The sequence below is a fragment of the Mustela lutreola genome, chromosome 16 (assembly GCF_030435805.1).
Source record: "Mustela lutreola isolate mMusLut2 chromosome 16, mMusLut2.pri, whole genome shotgun sequence".
Taxonomy (NCBI): domain Eukaryota; kingdom Metazoa; phylum Chordata; class Mammalia; order Carnivora; family Mustelidae; genus Mustela; species Mustela lutreola.
This window is the reverse complement of record NC_081305.1, coordinates 9,341,327-9,360,282: the sequence shown is the minus strand read 5'-3', so window position 1 is coordinate 9,360,282 and position 18,956 is coordinate 9,341,327. Positions and strand designations below refer to the sequence as shown.

The 18,956-nt window shown below is 45.4% G+C and overlaps 1 protein-coding gene across 7 annotated transcripts in view; it reads left to right on the top strand.

Moving 5' to 3' along the window:
* WWOX (WW domain containing oxidoreductase) overlaps positions 1-18,956 on the top strand; it is a 711,319-nt gene that overhangs the window by 34,041 nt on the left and 658,322 nt on the right. For all 7 annotated transcript variants that reach the window (XM_059153118.1, XM_059153117.1, XM_059153119.1 and 4 more), the window contains exon 5: positions 14,165-14,271. In XM_059153118.1, coding sequence (XP_059009101.1) covers positions 14,165-14,271 — 107 coding nt within the window. The remainder of the gene's footprint in view (positions 1-14,164; positions 14,272-18,956) is intronic.

Genomic DNA, 18,956 nt, shown 5'->3' with positions numbered 1-18,956 from the left:
AAGATAGAGAACATTTACACATCCACAGAAATTTTCATTTTGCTTCTTTGCCCCAGGCAATTTGTTATTCCAACTTTCCCCTGCAAGCCCTTGTCCCTGGCAACCACCAATTTTCATTTTATTTTAAGTTCCAGTGTTGTATGTGGGTGTTTATAATACACTGTCTTAAGTGCTTTTTAGGAAAGAATTGGGAGCACCAGTGATAAGTTGTTGAATAGGTACTAGGGACACTAAGAATCATTTATTCTATTTAGTCCCTTGTACGTATTTTTAGATTTCTATAGGAAAATTTGATATATAAATCATATGGAGGGTGTTTTAGCCAATAGTGTATCAATAATAAGACTAATATATTGAGAGGTGTGGCTTGCTAGGAACTCTGCATAGCTGTCTCATTTGATATTCCTGCAACCCTGAAGGAGTACCTCTTAATATTCCCCTTTTACAAATGAAGAAACTGAGGCCCATAGAAGTTAAGTGTATTAATTTCCTGGCGCTGCTATAACATTGTTCCACAGACTAGGGCTTAAACAATAGAAATTTATTGCCTCACAGTTCTGGAGGCTAGGAGTGCAAAATCAGGGTGTTGGCAGGGTTGGCTCCTTCTGAGGGCTGTGAGGGAAGAGTCTGTTGCAGGCATCTTGTGGTCTTGTATGTGGTCCTTTTCGTGCTCAAATGGTGTTCTCCCTGTGTATGTGCTGAGTCCACAGTTTTACCAGTGTCATTGGGTTAGGGCCCACCCTAATGACCCCACTTTAACTTGATTACCTCTGCCAAAACCCTGTGTCCAAATAAGGTCATATTCTGAGATACTGAGGCTTAGGGCTTCAGCATGTGAATTTTGAGGTGGGGGGGTGGGTTACAAAATTCAACCCAGAACATACAGCATCCTTCTCAAGACCCAAAGGTTCTAAGGAAATGGCAGAGGCAGGATCCTGACTCCGGTCCGTCCGACTCGTGATTGCACAGTGACGGGAAGAGGAGGCGTGTAAATTGTTCCCTGCTGTGAGAGTCAGTGTGGGGACCAACACTCAGAGGGAAAGTGAGCTGGCTTTGCTGAAGAGGTTGCTGAAAGGGGCTTTAGAAGCATCAGGCCCTAGGGTCCAGTTTTCACCCTTCCACTTTACTGGCTATTTGACCTTGTCTTTTCTGAGCCTTATTTTTCTAATCTGTACACTGGGGATAGTAGTGTCATGCGCCCATGGTGTTGAGAGTTAAATGGGACCATCACGTGAGGGTCGTGTATACGTGGGAGCCATAGACAGCGTCTCTTGTTAAAGAAGGGGAGTTCTGGGCATTAACAAGACCAGAATTTCTTAACCTTGAACAGGAATCTGAGTGTCCAGAAGGGCTCATTAGAACACAGAGCCCAACATGACCCAGCTTGCTGCTTCAGCAGGCATGGGGGGCCTGAGAATGTGCATTTATGAGTTCTCAGGTGATGGTGCTGCTGGTCCAGGTACCACTCTTTGAGGAGGCAGGACTTCGATCTCTCGTTTGTTAGTAGATACATATTTCAGTTTTCTCCAGAGAAAGCCAAACAAGAGGTTAGGTTTCTGACCCACAGGAGTATCATCTGCTCCACCTCACTGACCTGCCTTGGTTAGGGATGACATAAAATCTTCCATCTCAATTCCCAGTGGTTGAGGCCAGAAAGCTTAGGATCTGTTGCGTTTTCTCCTTTTTGAACCAGCTGATCTGGTTAAAAGCATTAGTATATTAGTCTGTCCTGGTTGCTCTGACGAAATATCACAGACCAGGTGATGAATTGACAGAAATGTATTTCTCATGATGCTGGAGGCTGGAAGTCCGAGACCCAGGTGTCGGCAGCGTTGGTTTCTCCTGAGGGCTCTCTGCTTGCCTTGCAGAGGCCTCCTTGCTCTCTCTGCACATGGCCTTTCCTCTGTGTGCACACATCTCTATGAGAGCCCCAGTCCTATTGGCTCAGAACCCCCACCCTTAAGACCTCATCTAACCTTAATCCTAAGACGCCTCGTCTTATCAGGGCTTAGGGCTCAAGATAGGAGTTTTAAGTGGACACAGTTCAGTCCGTAACCAACAGTAAAGCTCCTGATCTGTTTTTTTCCCTTCAAGAAATGCTTTGATTTCAGGGCACCTGAGTGGTTCAGTGGGTTAAGCCTCTGCTCAGGGCCCTAGGATCGATCCCTATGTCGGGCTCTCTGCTGAGCGGGGAGAATGCTTCTTCCTTTCCTTCTCTCTCTGCCTGCCTCTCTGCCTACTTGTAATCTCTGTCAAATAAAATCTTAAAAAAAAAAAAGATTCTTTGATTTCATGTTCCCTTTTCTGTCTCAAAGCACTGAAGAAACTATAGTACACCTTTTCTTAATAGAGCCTCTAAAAAGTTACATGTGTGAGGGGCAGGCTGCATGTTTGAGCCAAATAAAATGTCTTCTTTGCACATGCTTCCTCCAGCTGTCTGTCCTAGGAAGGCAGATCTCCATTGGAATCTTTTGTGGCTGCTCCCTGGTTACACAGGCTCCCATAGCTGGGACCCTTGACCCCTTGAGATGCTCAGTTTCCCCAGAAGCTCTCTGTAAACCAGAGTCCTCTGTTTTGCCCTATGTGTCTTAACTCAGAGCATTCCCTCTCCTTTTTTGAAATGGAGTTGAGCCTAATCTCTGATCATGTGTATTACCTATGTGGGGGCTCCTACTGGGACCCTCTTGGCCCAGAGGCATCAGGGCCAAGAGGGGAGCCCAACACAGATTTCCAGCTAGCTGCATCTCCGGGAGTCAGGCACGATCAACCTTAGCTGGAAGGCGCCCTGCGCATCTCTGACATTCATGCCAAGCAGATGCCTGATCACAGCTGATGGTTTGCTTGCACATTTACTGAGAGGGATAGATTTTAAAATTGGTGTGTTTAGCCAATCCCTCATCATGGTATTCTAAAACTGTGTTATCAAACTCAAAGCTCAAAACTCCTTCCCTTTTTCCCCTTGTGAGACTGATTTTGTTGAAGCAGATCTCACCTTAAAAAGTGATAGAGAAATGGAGAATTTCTTTGACAAATTGTACGACCCTCAGGGACCCAGGCACTGCAATCTCCCACGTGTGTTGTCAGTAAGGAAAGTGTGAAACTAGTGAAGATTTCTTTGTGCTTTCTTGTGTGCAGCCTGGCTTGTGGAAGGAAGGGAGTTTTGTGCACGTGTAGTTCGTACGGTCAACACAGGACGGCTGTGGACTGTTTGACGATTGCAAGAGGACTCATCAGAAGTAGCAACAAGTTTACTTGAAAAAAATTTCTTTTTCTTCAAGTTGAAATGAGATAGTATCAGCTTTTGTTGTCTTCAGAAAGCAAAGAAACAAAACACACACACGCACACACACACATACACACAGCCAAGCCCCTCTTAGATTTCATAAAAAGTTAGAAAGCAGCTGTATGAAAGATTACAGGGTGGTCTGGGTTACATAGATTACCGAGGTGCTTTTTCCTTAATGACTACAAGGTAAGGATATTCCTTAATAAGGTGTTTTTGCATTTTATTCAGCTTGCTCAGAACTGCAGTACCCTTTGTCTCCTTATTGTACATTTTGAGCAAATGTCTCATTTTAATGATTGCTCCCTAACCCTTAGCAGTAGAGTCCAGTGTCTGGTTTGTCCCCACGTGAGGAGGAGTGGGCAGTGCCTGACTCTAGCCCAGGCTAGGTGGATGGAGCGAGCAGGGTAAGCAGGCCTGTCTCCCGCTGCCGGCTTCAACAACGGAGCCTCAGTCATACTTCCCAGAAGCTGCATCTTAAAACACTATAAGCTGTGGAGAATGAAAGTCTATTTGGACACTTCCAAAGTCAGCCTCAAAAAAGGGCTGAATTTTCCCAGCGTGGTGTTCTGAGCACCTTCCCATGACTTTGGGAGCAAAAAGAATTTAATCTTTTTAAAGAGGCGAAGTAATATGCCACTTTTTAGAAGGTGAGAGCCAAGGTCGTTCTGAAATTAAAAAGAAAAAAAGTGTCAGGGGGGCGCTTGAATTAGAAAGCTCACACTGAAGATACAGGCTGTACAGGCTGTAGCAGGTTTCGGTTTTTGGAAGCTCTCAGTGGAATGGAGAAGTTTTGTGTGTGTGTGTGTGTGTGTGTGTTTTCCTTCTTTCAAACAATCCCTTCCTAACCACTTCTTAATTGACAGGAGTGGAAAATGCCTTGGGAGATAGGCTGGTCCTGGCCCCATTGGTTGTTGAGAAACGAAAAGAAAGGGGTCTTTTTTCTGGACAAGTGTGGCGTGGGACCCCGGTGGCCTCCCTGTTTGCTCTGCATCATAAAGAAGCCCGTCTCTGGAGCAGACTGCAGAGTGACTGAGGCCTGGGTCTTGAAAGGAAATCCCGGCCCAGCTGCGAAAACAGTGAGCTGCCCAGTAACATAATCCCGCGTGCTTGCAGATTCCGGATTGGGTTCTCTCCTCTTGAAGTGGCTATAAATTCATCCATCAAAGTGAAAAAGGCCAAACTTGAGGGTAAACCTTTCCACTTGCAAACAGCACAGACACTTTGGTTCTCTTACTAATACCGCTGTGCGTGTGGAGTTAAAGACACTGTGGGAGAGTGTGTGCGTGTGTATGTGTGTGTGTGTGTGGTTTGTTAGTGATTAAAAAAAAGTTTTGCCCTCCGAAGAGCATAAACACGGGCCAGATTCAGGTCCTGGGTTTGAGGTCCTAGAGCTGTCGTGTACTTCCTTGTGTTTGTGCCAGCGAGTGAAGGAGGCTGTGTCTCCTGGAGAGCCTTGACAAGTCACACATGTTTCTTCGTCCTATAGGCTGGATTTAAGTTTTTTTTTTTTTTTTAATGGGGAAGACTTTGGATTTTTGTCTTGTCCTGTGTCAGTTATCCTCCTGAGCATCTGGCTGCATTTGTAAAAGTCCTGTGTATGCTTTGTTAAAAAATTCGGTGTGGCGTCACTTCCTTCTTGAGTCGGTGGGGAGGTCTTTGTCCTTGGCCTTCATAGAGTCTCCTCCCTAAACCTCAGCACTGAAGCCTTTCAGAAGCGAAGGAAGAAACTCGAGCATGACTTGTAAGACTAGGGTGTTAAGGCCGTCCCTTGTAAAAGGACTCACTGGTTGAAAGCGTAGACGCAAGGTTCAGTTAAGTCCGTACTTGTACATTGTTGACCTTGGAGAATGTGGAAAGAAACGTTATTTCTGCAGATTAGCTATGCCTTCTGGTAGGCCTTACGCAGAGAACTGTTTGTGAAAGCAAAGGATGGTATTAATTCTGAGCCCTGTGATGAAATATTAAATAAGAGCGAAGGTAATTTGATAATGCATCACAGTTTGGGGACAGATTCCATTAAGTAAGTACGTTTACATAATCAAGTAGCTGAAGAGGCCTGGGTCCTTTGCCTTGACAAGATGACACCGAAAAGAAATGGGTGTTGTTGGTAGGCTGTGGTGTGGGGACCATTTCTCTCAGAAGGACGGTTTGTAAGGTTTGTAAGCTTAGTAAGGTTTGGCTTACATCATACAAATGCCAAACATGGAAACATATGTCACAAGAGACATAAAGAACACACATCAGATTCCATCGGTCGGTGGAACAAGATACAGAACAGTCAGCAGTTGGGCAGGTGAGTGGTGTTCCCAACTGGATTTTTCCTGCCCTCAGGGGGCTCCTGCAAGTGTGGGGCTTGAACTCACCTGCCCTGGACTCAGGCCACTGCACCTCCTATTTGTCCTTTGATCTTGTGAGTGCCCACGCCTCTGGGCTGCTAGTTTTCTCAGTGGTGCGATGCTGACAGTGACGTGTCGGAGCGTTGCTGTGAAGAGCACGTATCCCTGAAGCCCCTGGCACGGCAGCCCCCATGTGGTGGCACTCCCACGTCCTCCTCGCCACCTTCTTTGGTCCTTCTCTAAAAACCGGCATGCTCAGAAAATACAGTAGGCCTGTTCTCTTTCCTTTCTCACTTGTCTTGCTCTTTCTCTGTTAAAATTTGTGAAGGCCTATAAATGATCAATTAGATCCATTCTGTCATTCCCTTGTAGCGTCTTACTCTTACGCTCTACACGTGTGTGCTAAAAATGGAAGTAGCATCTGTGTGGGCATACGCAGGTGAGTTTTCCCAGCCCCCAAGCGATCGCTCACGCGCTCAGGGGGCCAGTGTTAGCACATACGTAGACACACACCCGCCTTCCCTTCGTATGCCACCGAGGGGATCACCTGCGCATGCCGTCCTGTGCTTTGATTTCTTTTTTTCTTCGTAATGAAACAGGAGATATTTCCTTGTCTTTCCCTCTCGGGTCACCTGATTCTGCTGGATGACAGCATGGCCCTTGGCTCTGGATGCGCCATGTACTTCCCTTAACAGAGGGGACGTCTGGATGGGTTCCCGTTTTTTGGCTATTGCAAGTGATGCTTGTTGAACGCTCCTGTCGCGTGTTGGCTCACATGGGCGGGTATATCTGTAGGACTCGTTTCTGGATGGGGAAGAACTGGGTGAAAGGGTGCGGCCATATACACTTGGGTGGAGATAGCCCAGTTGCCCCCAAAGATGTTGAGTCACTTTGTATGCCACTGTCTTGCTCCCCCCACCATTAATACATGTGGTGGCCTGGTGTGCTGGCACCCTGACCTGCACGGACCCTGCTCCGTTGAGGTGCCCTTACTAAGTCTGTCTTCACTGGGCTGCCTAGGGCCATGTTAATTGCAATCTCTTTGGGCACTTTTCTCTCTGTGATTGCTAACACACGGGAATTGGACGCACTGTCACTGGCAGGTCGGATGAGAGCTTCCTTAGCCAGCCAGCAGCACCACAAGTAGGCAGCCTGGGGTCCGTCTTGCCTCCTGAGAGATCCCAGGTAGTCACTCAGAATTGATTGTTTAGTTTTAGAAAAGTTCTGGCCTTAGCATTGTACTGCCCCAAACGGCTGGCCATATATCAAGAAGATAGCCCACGTGAATGGGCTGTTCCCTACCTCTGGATCCCCATCTCTCGAATTGGTGTCTTTCTTTGGTAGATATTTATATTTGAGGCCTGTTGATCTTGTGAGGGGTGTTTGGGAGCCTCTGTGTGGGACTTGTTGCCAGCTGTGTAAAAGACACACATTTAAAAGCAGGGTTGGTTATGACTTACTTTCCTCTAGAGAGGCCTGAATAGGTCTTGTAATTTATTAAGAGCTGGCAGTTGCAGTGAGGATGGAAGGAGTGTGATTTCTGACTCTTTGGAACTCAGAGCTATAGAACTGAAACGGCGTGGAAGGTAAACGCGCTCGATCAGGCAGGTCAGGCAGCCACAGAACCAGCGGTGTGGGCTATCCGGTCCTGGCACTTGTGGTGTTGACCTTGCAGTGGTGGCCAATGTGTATCCTCCAACTTCACCGGAGACACCCTCAGAGCATTCGATGTCAGTGTCACAGTCAACACTGAGTCACCGTAACTTCATTTAGGCGAATCAGATGGGTTTGGGAAGTATGGTCCTTGTCCTTAGAGGGAGGATCTGGCAAATGCTGAACCCCATGGTTTATTAACGTGAAAATTGTCCCCAAATTTGAATTTTCCCCAAATTTAACTCAGGATGAAAGATAGGCTTCTCTTCTTGTTCTGTACCTGATGGTAGAGCTCCAGGCAGGGGGAGTTGGCTGGTGTTGGAATGTTCCACAACTTGTTGATTCCTTCCTCAAGATTGCTTGAGTGGTGTGTTGGGGGGTGGGGATCACCATCTTCCTGGCCTTTTAATTGTGTGCAGTTACAAGTAACATTTGTCTCCAGCATTTCTCAATTATAAATTAATAATAACAACCCATTAGAAATTATGGGTGTTGTAAGCCCCAACTCCTTTGGGCATCTTAATAAAAATGATAATTAAAACCATAATTCACAGTAAATGGGGACACTGCCCAAGTAAATCCACAATATGGAGAAAATTAAAAAACTCAAACCAGAAGGAGCCTTCCTAGCACCAGGGAAAGAACTGGCCTTGTTCTTAGCTCCTACTCGATTGGGAGCTTTGTTGGGATTCGGTTCCCACCCCGATGTTCTTTGTGCCTGTGGAATCTGTGACTCTGTCTCCACCTATCCGTCCTGCCGGTGAGTCTCACCAGCAGCGGTCACCTGCTCCTTCTGCCCCCCCCCACCACCACACGCAAACCCAGTCCTCCTTTGTAGTCAGTGCCTGGGTCAGCCGACCAGTGGCTGGCCTCTCGTGTGGCCAGGCTCAGTGGCGAGCCTCCCGTGTGGCCAGGCTGGCGTCTTTGGAGACTTGGGGTGCCCCCTCAGACTGAGACTCAGGCGGTCATCAGGCTCTGGAGAGGTTTGCTTCCCAAATTATTTTCTCATTTTTCTCTGAGCTGTTCGGCCTCAGAGGGCACCCATTCCCTCGGCTGGTCCCACAGCTTCAGTGTCTTCAGCTCAGCCACCTTCTGCAGGACCACCAGAGGCATCTTAAATAGACAGACTAGTAACGATTGTAACTATTTAATATGTGTCGCGGTCTGCCATGTGGTTGTGGAGTTAGAACACGGAGAGCCGTCACTGTCATTCACGGCGCTCCTCCCTGCTGCCTGCCATGGTCCACGGTTTCTGCTTGTCCGACTTGGCCTTTGTCTCCCGTCCGGTTGCCTGTTCTTCCATTGCGCGGGCCCCTCGCCAGTCCATGCTCTTGTCTTGCCGTGCCCCCAGCCTTTCTTTTTTGTGTCCTCTGGTCATAGCATAGCTCCTGCCCACAGTTTCTGCTACTGCTCAGTGGCATTTGGGAAATGCCAAGAAGGTGGGTTTTAAAACGTGTACCACATATATCCCAGTTCCTGTGGGTCGTCCCCCTGCGTTTCCTTGTGTAGGGTAGAGCGCGGCCGCCAGGCCTTCCGTGGGGTAGGTGGTGTCCTGATCTCATGCTTGACCGAGTGGGGCTTGACAGGGTTTTAGTCAAATCTTGAGCAGGTCAGCATGACACATTTTTTGAGGTGTGGCCATCCGGATGTGAAAATTCTGATGGTGGCGGTTTTGTGGCAAGGCTGGAGCATTGTTTCTAGTGTGAATGTCACGTGTTTAATGGGTGTCTCAGCATCAGGTGCCTGCAGTGGTCTGGCCGGTGAAGTCAGCAGTGTGGGTGGTGACTGTGGTGGACAGGAGGCCGCAGACCCTGACTCTAGCCGATGGTGGCAGTGGGGTGGGGGCCCGGTGTGGCCATGTATGCTTTTTCAGAGGTGTTGGACGTCTGCCCTCAGATGGGTCATCTGGGTTTCTAATGCTGGTCACCAGTTCCTGTGAGGAAGGAAGGGAGGGAGAGAGGGCGGGACGCGAAGGGGGAAGGACGGACAGAGCAGCGTGTGAGCCGAACAGAACAGGCCGTGGGTTTGATTCATCCCGTGGTCACCGGTCTGTAACCTGCGTTCTCAAGAATGAAAGCTTGTGTGAGAAAAGTGGATATTTAATATTTTTTTGGGGGGGGCTATGTTTTCCCTTTTATGGTACTTTAATGTTTCTATGCAAAGCTTAAAACCCGACAGCGAGATATTAAACCTTGGTGGCCACTTAATCTTCCTGATCGGATCAGAAGTAACAAGTGCTAGGAAGCAGATGCTCCCGTTGTTTTAGAATGTCTTCTATTTTCTTTGTATTATTAGCTTTAAATATTCTTCTGAACGCAGTCGCCACCTCCATGCAGTTAAGCCGGTTCAATTTAAACATTGTCATAAAGTTAATTTTTTATAAGATGAATCAGGTTATTAAATTTAGTAAACCATTGCTTTTATTATTTGCACAAACTTTGGCACTCTGCGGAATTGGCTCAGCACTGCTACATTTAGCTAATTAAACTGGTCATCAGCCGTGGAATTAGGAGCATGAGGGATGCTATTCTCAGGAGCTTTTCCAATACTTTAGCAGTAGATAGCATTATTAAACTTTCTTTTCTCTTTCTTTTCTTTTCGTTTCGTTTCGTTTCGTTTCGTTTCGTTTCGTTTCGTTTCCTCTCTCTTTTCTTTTTCCCCCACAAAACCGCACACTCCGGAGCTATGGTTACTGTGAGCGTGTCATTGTCCTTCCTGCTCCACCTTCATCTTTTGAAATATCCACGCTTTGGTTTGGGCTCCAAAGGCACTTGTAAAAGATAAGAAAATGGAGCTGCGCTCACAGTTTTTTAAAAGGAGACCCGCAGCATGGAATGCATTGCTCAGCTAAGGAAAGACCCAAGAGCCAGAGCGTCATTTTACACGACTCGGGTAGAGGGAGTGAGCTCCAGCAGCAGCCGGGGACTCGGTGAAACCGAGAGGCTGCCGACTTGCGGCTGCGGCCCGCCACTGTCATCACGTTGGGCGCCTGCCTTCCTTTCCTTAATTAAAAAGCCCTTTGCCGTATGTCATTTTGTCGACTGAGATGGCATGACTTAAACAGGTGTGTTTGGGAAGATAAACTTTGATAGGAAATGGGCATGCTCTTCCCCACAGATTTCTAGGTAGCGTCATTAAAAACCATGGTGAGCCCCATTTTTGCAGGATCTTAGTATTTATTCATTATTTTAGAAAGGGCTATCAGTGTTGTTCGTTCCTTGTTACCAGAGGGCTGTCAGTGTTGTTTGACACGACTTGGATTGTTTTGCAGCAGTCTGGAGTTGTAGCCTATTAACAACTCTAAGAACCATTCGTTCCTTTGGCATGTGTTTGTTGAATCCTACTGGGTGTTCCTTCATCCCCTGGGACAGAGGGATCAAAAAGGCCCACATTCTGAGGAGTTTGTAGTTAAACTGGTAAATGAAGCCTGGGGTCAGCCGAGCCCTGCATTGTCTCAGTGTGCTCTTGGTCCCTTAAAAATATGGTTGCTTGTGAAAGACCAAGCATTGTATCTGCCGTCTTTCCCATAATCATTTTTTTTTAATACTCTCTAATGAAAATATGATGAAAAATATTCCTGATAATCGCTCCGACCTGGACATTTCACAGGGACGCAGAGTCCACCATCTCAACAAGATCTTGTGGGAGTGCAGGGGAAGTCATTTTTGGTCAGTTCGCATTCCTTCCATATGGCTGTCAGCATTTCATTAGTCTGATTGATGTAGCACATCAGTTAGCAAGATTTCGCCCTATGCCTGCCCCCATCCAGTTTTGGAACAGCTGGGCTACAAAACCTGGTGTTTTACTTCTTTCTCTTTTCCCCAAATGATGTACATGCTTCTTGCCAATGGTGGTAAGTGGTGTAATTGGCATCACAGATCAAAATTAGTAAACTTTAGGTTATTGTCTTCTTGCTCCGTGACTCAAAGATACCGGCTTCAATGAACTTTCACTACATACACCAGGGAGGTTGCAAACCGATATAGATGTTAAGTATTTTAGACTTGAAATCCTTTGGGCATCATATTAGAATCAGATTCAAGTATAGGATGTTGTCCTTACATAATGATAAGTGAATATCTTGGTATATAGAACTTGGCATCATCTGAAAAATAAGTCAACTCAATAGTGAAGTTCACATGCGTTCTGGACCCAGTATCCACACAAACAGAATGGTGGCTGTTGTGGGTCATTTCCTTAAATTCTGGTTGATGTTAAAGCTAGTCAACTCTTGGGCTGCTGCTGGGAGCAGATCGAGGAGAGAGTGTTCGTTTTTAGTCATACTGAGTGTGCTGTATCTGATAGGTCATACGAGTCAGATAGGAGACACAGGCTTTACACCAAAGATTTTGGAAAGAATGGGAATTAACACTTGTTTTCCACCTACTATTGTTCTATTGGGCTCCTAGTGTTTACTGGTTACTCCACATTTTAAGAAAGGGTCTCTGGGTTTCTGATGGGTTAAAGGCGTAACTCACCGCTTATAATTAGCTAGAGCTGGGGTCATCGGTGTCAGACTCCTGACTTTGAGTTTCACACTGTGCTGTGCTGGCTTCCCCTGAGAGCTTGTTTATATAAATAGACTGGCCTCCATGAAGATTAGATAGATGGAAGATAGGAGGGAATGAATTTTGCTAGACTCTTTCACGTGGCAATCTCAGTAACATAATGGTACTCTGATTTTTCGTACATGCAAACAGTATCTTGGAAATAGTTGTCTGTGGTCATTGGACGTGGCTTTGGCGGAATTGCATTGCTGCTCCCTCTAGTAGGACTGATTCATGTGTTTGGGTGTACTCCGTGTGGTCTCCCGCACAGTTTACAAGAGAAGATGTGCCTTAGAACAGTGATGGGGGGGTTCGGGCTCTCAAATTAGATTTCATTAGAGTTCTGGTTGTTCCACATCTTGGCCAACATTTGGTCTGGTCATCTGAAAAAACAGTTTTTGAAACAGTTTTAACCATTGTAGTAATGGTTATGTAATAGTATCGCATTGTATCTTTTAAATTTTTTCATCTCATTTTATCTTTGATTTACACTTGTCTCATGACTAAAGAGTTTTTAGGCTTATAAGATGTTGGGTTTTTCTTCTATTTTTTTTAAGATTTTATTTATTTATTTGACACACGGCAAGAGAGGGAACATAAGTGGGAGGGTGGGAGAGGGAGAAGCAGGTTTCCTGCTGAGCAGAGAGCCCAATGGGGGGCTAGATCCCAGGACCCTGGGATCATGACCTGAGCTGAAGACAGATGGTTAACAACTTACTCTTTCTCTATTATGTGGAAGAATTTTTGGAAGATCGATGTTTTTATTTTCTTAAATGTTTGGTAGCCTTTCTGTTAAAAAAAAACAGATGCAGAGTTTTCATTTTGAGGCTTTTCTTTAAATATAGAATTTTTCCTAGATTATGCACTGTTATTATCACCAGAGTAATTCTGCTCTGTTTTCCAAAACTTACTTACAAACTACTATTGTTATCATTTCGATTTTACCCTGAACTTAATATTTGTATTACTTTGTTACTTTCTGCACCTCCTAATTTTTCCTCCTGTTTGAAGAGCATCCTTGAATCTCTCCCCTAGTTCACTTCTGCCCATAGCTGGTGACATAGCCTCCTAGCTTTTTGTTTGTCTGGTTTGGTTTATTTAAAAATTTGTTCACCTTGGGGCACCTGGATGGCTCAGTGGGTTAAGCTTCGGCCTTCGGCTCAGGTCATGATCTCAGGGTCCTGGGATCCAGCCCTGTATTGGGCTCTCTGCTCGGCAGGGAGCCTGCTTCCTCCTCTCTCTCTGCCTGCCTCTCTGCCTACTTGTGATCTCTGTCTGTCAAATAAATAGGTAAAATCTTAAAAAAAAAAAAAATTTGTTCACCTTTATTTTTGAGGAATACTTGCACTGGGGACGCCAAAGCCGGCTCATCTCTCTTGTTTTTTCTGCTTTTCCAGTGCGCCCCCGCCCCGCCCCGCTGCCCCCCCCCCACCAAATCCTTACTTAAAATGTCCCTCTGATGCCTTCAAGGCTGTGTGTGTGCATGTGTGTAGGTTTCGTCCAGCTCTTCTCATTGCTCCCAGTGGGAGCAGGTGGCCGCCGTTGTGGGATACATGTAGCACAGCACAGAGCACATCACCCAGAGCATAGTAAATAGGTTGTATATTTATTTTCCTTTTCAGGCCAGTTTTTTCTTATTAGACTATGAGCTCTTGAAGGGCAGTGGCCATATCTGAGTCCTTAAATGTCCTTAGTCTTTATATTATGTGTGTTTATATATATATATATTTTTTTTTTAAAGATTTTATTTATTTATTTGACAGAGATCACAAGTAGGCAGAGAGGCAGGCAGAGAGAGAGGAGGAAGCAGGCTCCCTGCTGAGCAGAGAGCCCAATGCAGGGCTGGATTCCAGGACCCTGAGATCATGACCTGAGCCAAAGGCAGAGGCTTACCCCCCCTGAGCCACCCAGGCTCCCCCCCTTAGTCTTTATATTTAACACAGATCTGCTCATCAGGCAGTGGTTATATATGGCAGACTGTGCTGTGGGCTCTTCTGTGGTTTTTCCTACACCGTTGGGGATGGTGTGTTCTTGGGCTAGGTTTTCTCAACCTCGACAGTGTTGACATTTATTGCCATATGATTCTTTCTTGTGGGGATTGTCTTGTGCTTTGTAAGGTATATTTTGCACCCCTGACCCTCACACACTAGATGCTAGTAGCACCCTGTCCCCAGGTGTGACCACTGAAAATGTCTCTAGACATTTGCACCTGTCTATCAGGGGACAGATTGCCTCTGGCTGAGAGCCCCTCTGGTAGTGTGTGCGGTGCTCAGTAAAGGCCGTTCAGCTGAGTCAATGTTTTGCATTATGTTTTCTAATGTTGACTTTCCTCTAAACTGTAGGGTTTGAAACTGCCAAGTCTTTTGCCCTCCATGGTGCCCACGTGATCCTTGCCTGTAGGAATATGACAAGGGCCAATGAAGCTGTGTCGCGGATTTTAGGAGAATGGGTAAGTAAACCCCTGACCATTTTTTTTTTTTTAATTGTCAGATACACATGCTGGGATAAACACATGGAGGTTTTAGTGCAGTGCATAAAGTTTATTGCTCTTGGAATAACGTTTTCTTTATTTTTAAAGTCATACTCATTTTGTTTATTTTATGAATGAAAGGACCAACAGGCCTGTTATCCACACATTGTTTATGGTTCATTGTCAATGTCATCTGCTTTATTAGTCAGAGGCTTGAGAATGTTTACTCATTCAGCTCATTTATTAAGAAAATAAAATGTGGTTAATGCCCATGCATGCAGCTGAGAGTTTGTTATGCTTATGGTTTTTAGGATCAGGAAGCGGTGGGCTTTAACACCATCTCTGTTTTTTACTTTTCACTTCTCTCTCTCTGTGTGGGTGTTGGTGCTGGTACGTCTGTGCACAAACATTTATTGAGGGCCTGAGGTCCTCTTGAGGCTGAGGACATGGCATATCAGACAGAACAAAATCCCCGCCCTCCCTTGGGCTTTACTTCCTAACGTATGGGGAAATGGACTGTAAGGGATTATTTAACATACTGCCGGGTTGTTATAAATGCAGTGAAGTGTGGTAAAGCAGAGAGGGATGAACAGTTACAACGTGGGCTATTTTACTTGGGGTACTTAGCAGAGAACCCTCTGAAGTCGTGGCATTTCATATGAGACTGGGCGGAAGTAAAGTAGCAAGCCATGCCAGTGTCCGGGGAAATGGTTTCTAAGCGGTGGGAACAGCATGTGCCGAGGCACAGAAGTAGGAGTGTGCCTGGAGGATTCAGGATCAGCACGGAATCCTGTGTGGCTAGAGCCAGATGGCATAGGTGGAGGTGACAGAGGTGCTGCGGGGGTGTCCCTATGGCCTCAGAGCCAGTGAGGAAGGCGACAGCAGGGGGTCTGATCTACTGATCTAGAGAGTGGCCCGGGTCAGTCACTTGTAGAATGGTCGCTGGGCTTTGGCGTGAAGTATATACCATCTTCATTTATTTGCTTGTCATTTATTCACATGTTTACGATGTGAACCCTGTCATAGGTACTGGGGGATATACTGTCTCTGTACAGCTTTCATCCCAGAGCAGAAATCAGGTTTAACCAAAGACACAGAAACATCAATGTGAACTTGGAATGGTGTTACTAGGTACTAGGTCCTTCCTAGTACCTACCTAGTACCTTCCTAGTACCTACCTAGTACCTACCTAGGACCTAGTACCTAGTACTCCAAAAATGGTGATAAGGCCTGGAGCTGGGGGAGTTTGGAGTCTCTGAGAAGGAAGTAACTGAGCTAAGATCTCAGGAAACACCTGGGGGAGGACAGAGAAGGTCAGACTGGGCAGAGGGAATGGGCTGTGTGAACGGCCCTGGGAGGAAGAGGGGGATATGGAGGAGGAGACCCTCCAGTGGCTGGGAGCAGAGCATAGAGCATGTCTGACAATCCTTCCCAAGGCTGTCTTTGTTTTCTTACTTTTTTTTTTTTTTTTAAGATTTATTTATTTATTTATTAGAAAGAGAGAGAGAGAGAGAGCAGGAGCACGAGGGGTAGAGCAAGGGTCAGAGAGAATCTAAAGCCCCACACTGAATGCAGAACCCGACAGGGGGACTCGATCTCAGGACCCTGAGATCACAATCTACACCAATACCAAGAGTCAGATGTGCCACCCAGGCACACCTGCTCCTTTTTTTTTTTTTTTTTTTTTTTTAAAATTAAAGATGTCTTCATTTTCTGAACACTGTGGAAGATTTCTTGCCATTGGAAGAGACAGACCATGATTCCTTTAGGAGAATGTCTGGTGTTCTAAGCTAAAAAGTGATCAAAGTTAAGAAAAGGAAGATTTGTTCTGCTTTTTTATTGTATATTTCAAATGAAATATTTCAAATTCAGTATATATTTCAAATAAGCCCTTGTCTTTAGTTCTCTGGGTTCTTTATTTTCAGTTAAATAAAAAAAAATATGGGGCCTATTTTCTTCTGCTGGTCTTAGTATCTCTTTAAGGCTTAATCGCCTGTGTTAGGTGATGTAGTAATCACCTTCAGAGACGTAGAAGGTGAACAGATGGTAACATAGGGTCTGAATCTTCACACAGGCTCGTGAAGGTAGAAAATAAAAAGCAAACTCCCTTCCAGTCCTTTTCTTAGAAGGTAAATATTATTATCCATTTCTTTTATCTCCTAGCAGACATACACATGTTGTTACATACTTCGATTTTTTTTCCACTTAATACCATTTGGAGATCTTTTCTAATCAGTCATGTAGGTCCACCTCGTTTTTGGCTGCTGTATAATCTCCATCATGTGCTTATGCTCCAACTTATCTGAGCAGTTTCCCTTTCAGTGGACCTTTAGGTTGTTGGCATTGTTTTGCTATTCCAAGTGATGCTTTCTTAAAGCTCAGTCTCTATATTTTCACCACAAATTGGGTATAAACTTTGCTACGGTGAGCATTCTTCAAATATGCTTTCATGAGTGACACAGGGCAGAGTCTTAGCAGTGGACCCATTGATTTAAAGCGTGTTTGTATTTACAGTTTTATTAGCAGCTTCCCAGTTGTCATCTAGGGGGATCGTAATGGTTTCTATCCCCACTGTTAACGTGGAAGACAAGAGTTATCTAGCAACAGTGTCAAACCTGTAACATTTTGCCCATATAATGTTATACTTAAATTGGGAAGAATGGAATTCAGTGGCCCTAATGATATCCTAAGAACCATGTTGTACCATGATATGAATATTTAAGGCAGTCTTGGAAGGTAATACTAAAACACAAATGTTTATGCATTTAAAAAATTATCTTCTTTCTTCTTTATATATAAGCACAGGTACATCTGTATTAAACACTTTATAACCCTTGTTTGAGGCAAAGAGGCAGGAGGCCCTGGGTGTTCCCTTGTTTACCTGTGGGGCCTCAGCAAACCTTTCAATCTGTTTTGTTTCTCTGTTTCCTCACCTCTGACAAAGAAGGTTGAGTGGTAGGAGCATAAAGACACAGCGTTTAGTTTCTCTTTCTTGCATTTGAAGCCGTACTTGGGTCTCTAGGAGTCACTTTCCGATGACACATACATCCTTGCCTGCTTTCCTTCTGTAGTCTCAGTCACTTGACGTCATCTGGCCAGCAGTGCTCTCAGAGAAAGAGTTACTCCAAAATATTCACTGCCAGATACATGAGTTAAGGAAATGGAAACAAAAACAAAACTAATGTTCGCATGGCAATTCAGACATTTAAATCAAATTTTGTAGGTTGTAGACTAATCTCTTTATCATAGCTCATCTGATTGCTTGTTCCCTGTGAGCACCATTATACCATTTTCTCATCCCCCTAGATTACGATTACGGAAGCTCAAATGTGGTACCAAAAGCCATTTCGAATCATTGCACCATCACCATAGTGTCAAGTGTGTGCGAACCTGCCTTTGTGATCCACGTCGAGCTGCCCTCACTACCCCATCGTCGGCGCGTGCTGGGGCTGGCTTCCTTCAGGCCCTCACTCCATCTCTGCGCTGGGACTTACTCTGGCACATGATTAAATACCACCTTCTTGTGTTTCTCAAGGTCAATTTGATTGACTCTGGTTTTTCCAGCTGCTAGCCGGCTTGAGCATGTTCATACTTTGTCTGGGAGGAAGCCTCTCGGTAGCAGAGTCGGGAAGGTACTGCAGCATATTGGCGCCTCACGGGAGACTCTCGAAATGATCCAAAGTTTTTTGTTGCAGCAAAAGCTCACTCTGAAGTCTGTGGGCCATTTGGCTTAGTGTTGGCTCGTGTGTGCCAGGGCTCTGCGGGCATTCTCAGCTTGGCTCTGGAGTTGGAGTTCGTGCCTCCTTCCCCAACTTGTTCTTACCTGCCTGGTCTTTCCTTCCCTGCCTTCACGGCCCATTCTAGAACTGCCGTGTTCCAGAACATTCACGTCTGCCTCCAAGCCGGTGGGACGTTATTCTCACGCTCACCACAGGACATCTAACAACCACCCTTCATCGAGTCCCTGTCATGTGCTCTCTCCCGGGTGAGGCACTTCGTAGCTCTGCTCAGGCAATGCGAAAGCCTGGTTTTCTCCTTTTTACAGAAGAGCCATGGGAGGGCTCAGGGTGAAGGGACCCTCCCAGCGTCACACAGCTGATGAGCCCAGAGGCAGGTTCCTGGCACAGTTGGTTCATCTGGCTTCCAAAGGGAAAGTCTATCTACTTCGTGGCCTGGCTTTACTACCACATTCGGCATCATGCATGTTCATGACCTTTCAGGTTTTTTTTTGCTTTCAGCATTGCTAGTTGCTATTTGAGGGATTAATTTCAGGATTAACCCTAGTTTCTCACAGGAAGCAATACCCATGTACCTTATTGTTCTAAGCAATCCCTTTTCATTCAAGACATCCTTTACAGAGTTCTCAGACCAGTTTTTGGGGATCTAGCTATTTAGTAAAATACAACTTAAATGAAAACACATTCCATATGGAATTTTATTACAAGCCTATATGTAATTATGACTACTAATAATTATTTCATGGGGAAATGCCCTCCTGCTGTGATGTTTTGGGTACTTGGAAGTTAGTAATAAGAATTGAAAACAATTAAAATTGGATATCATGGACAATATAGAAGTAAACTACCCTCTTAAAAGGCCAAACCATTTAGCATAGTTTAGAGAGGAGGGAAGGACGGGAGGCCCATCATTCCCTAACTGTATTT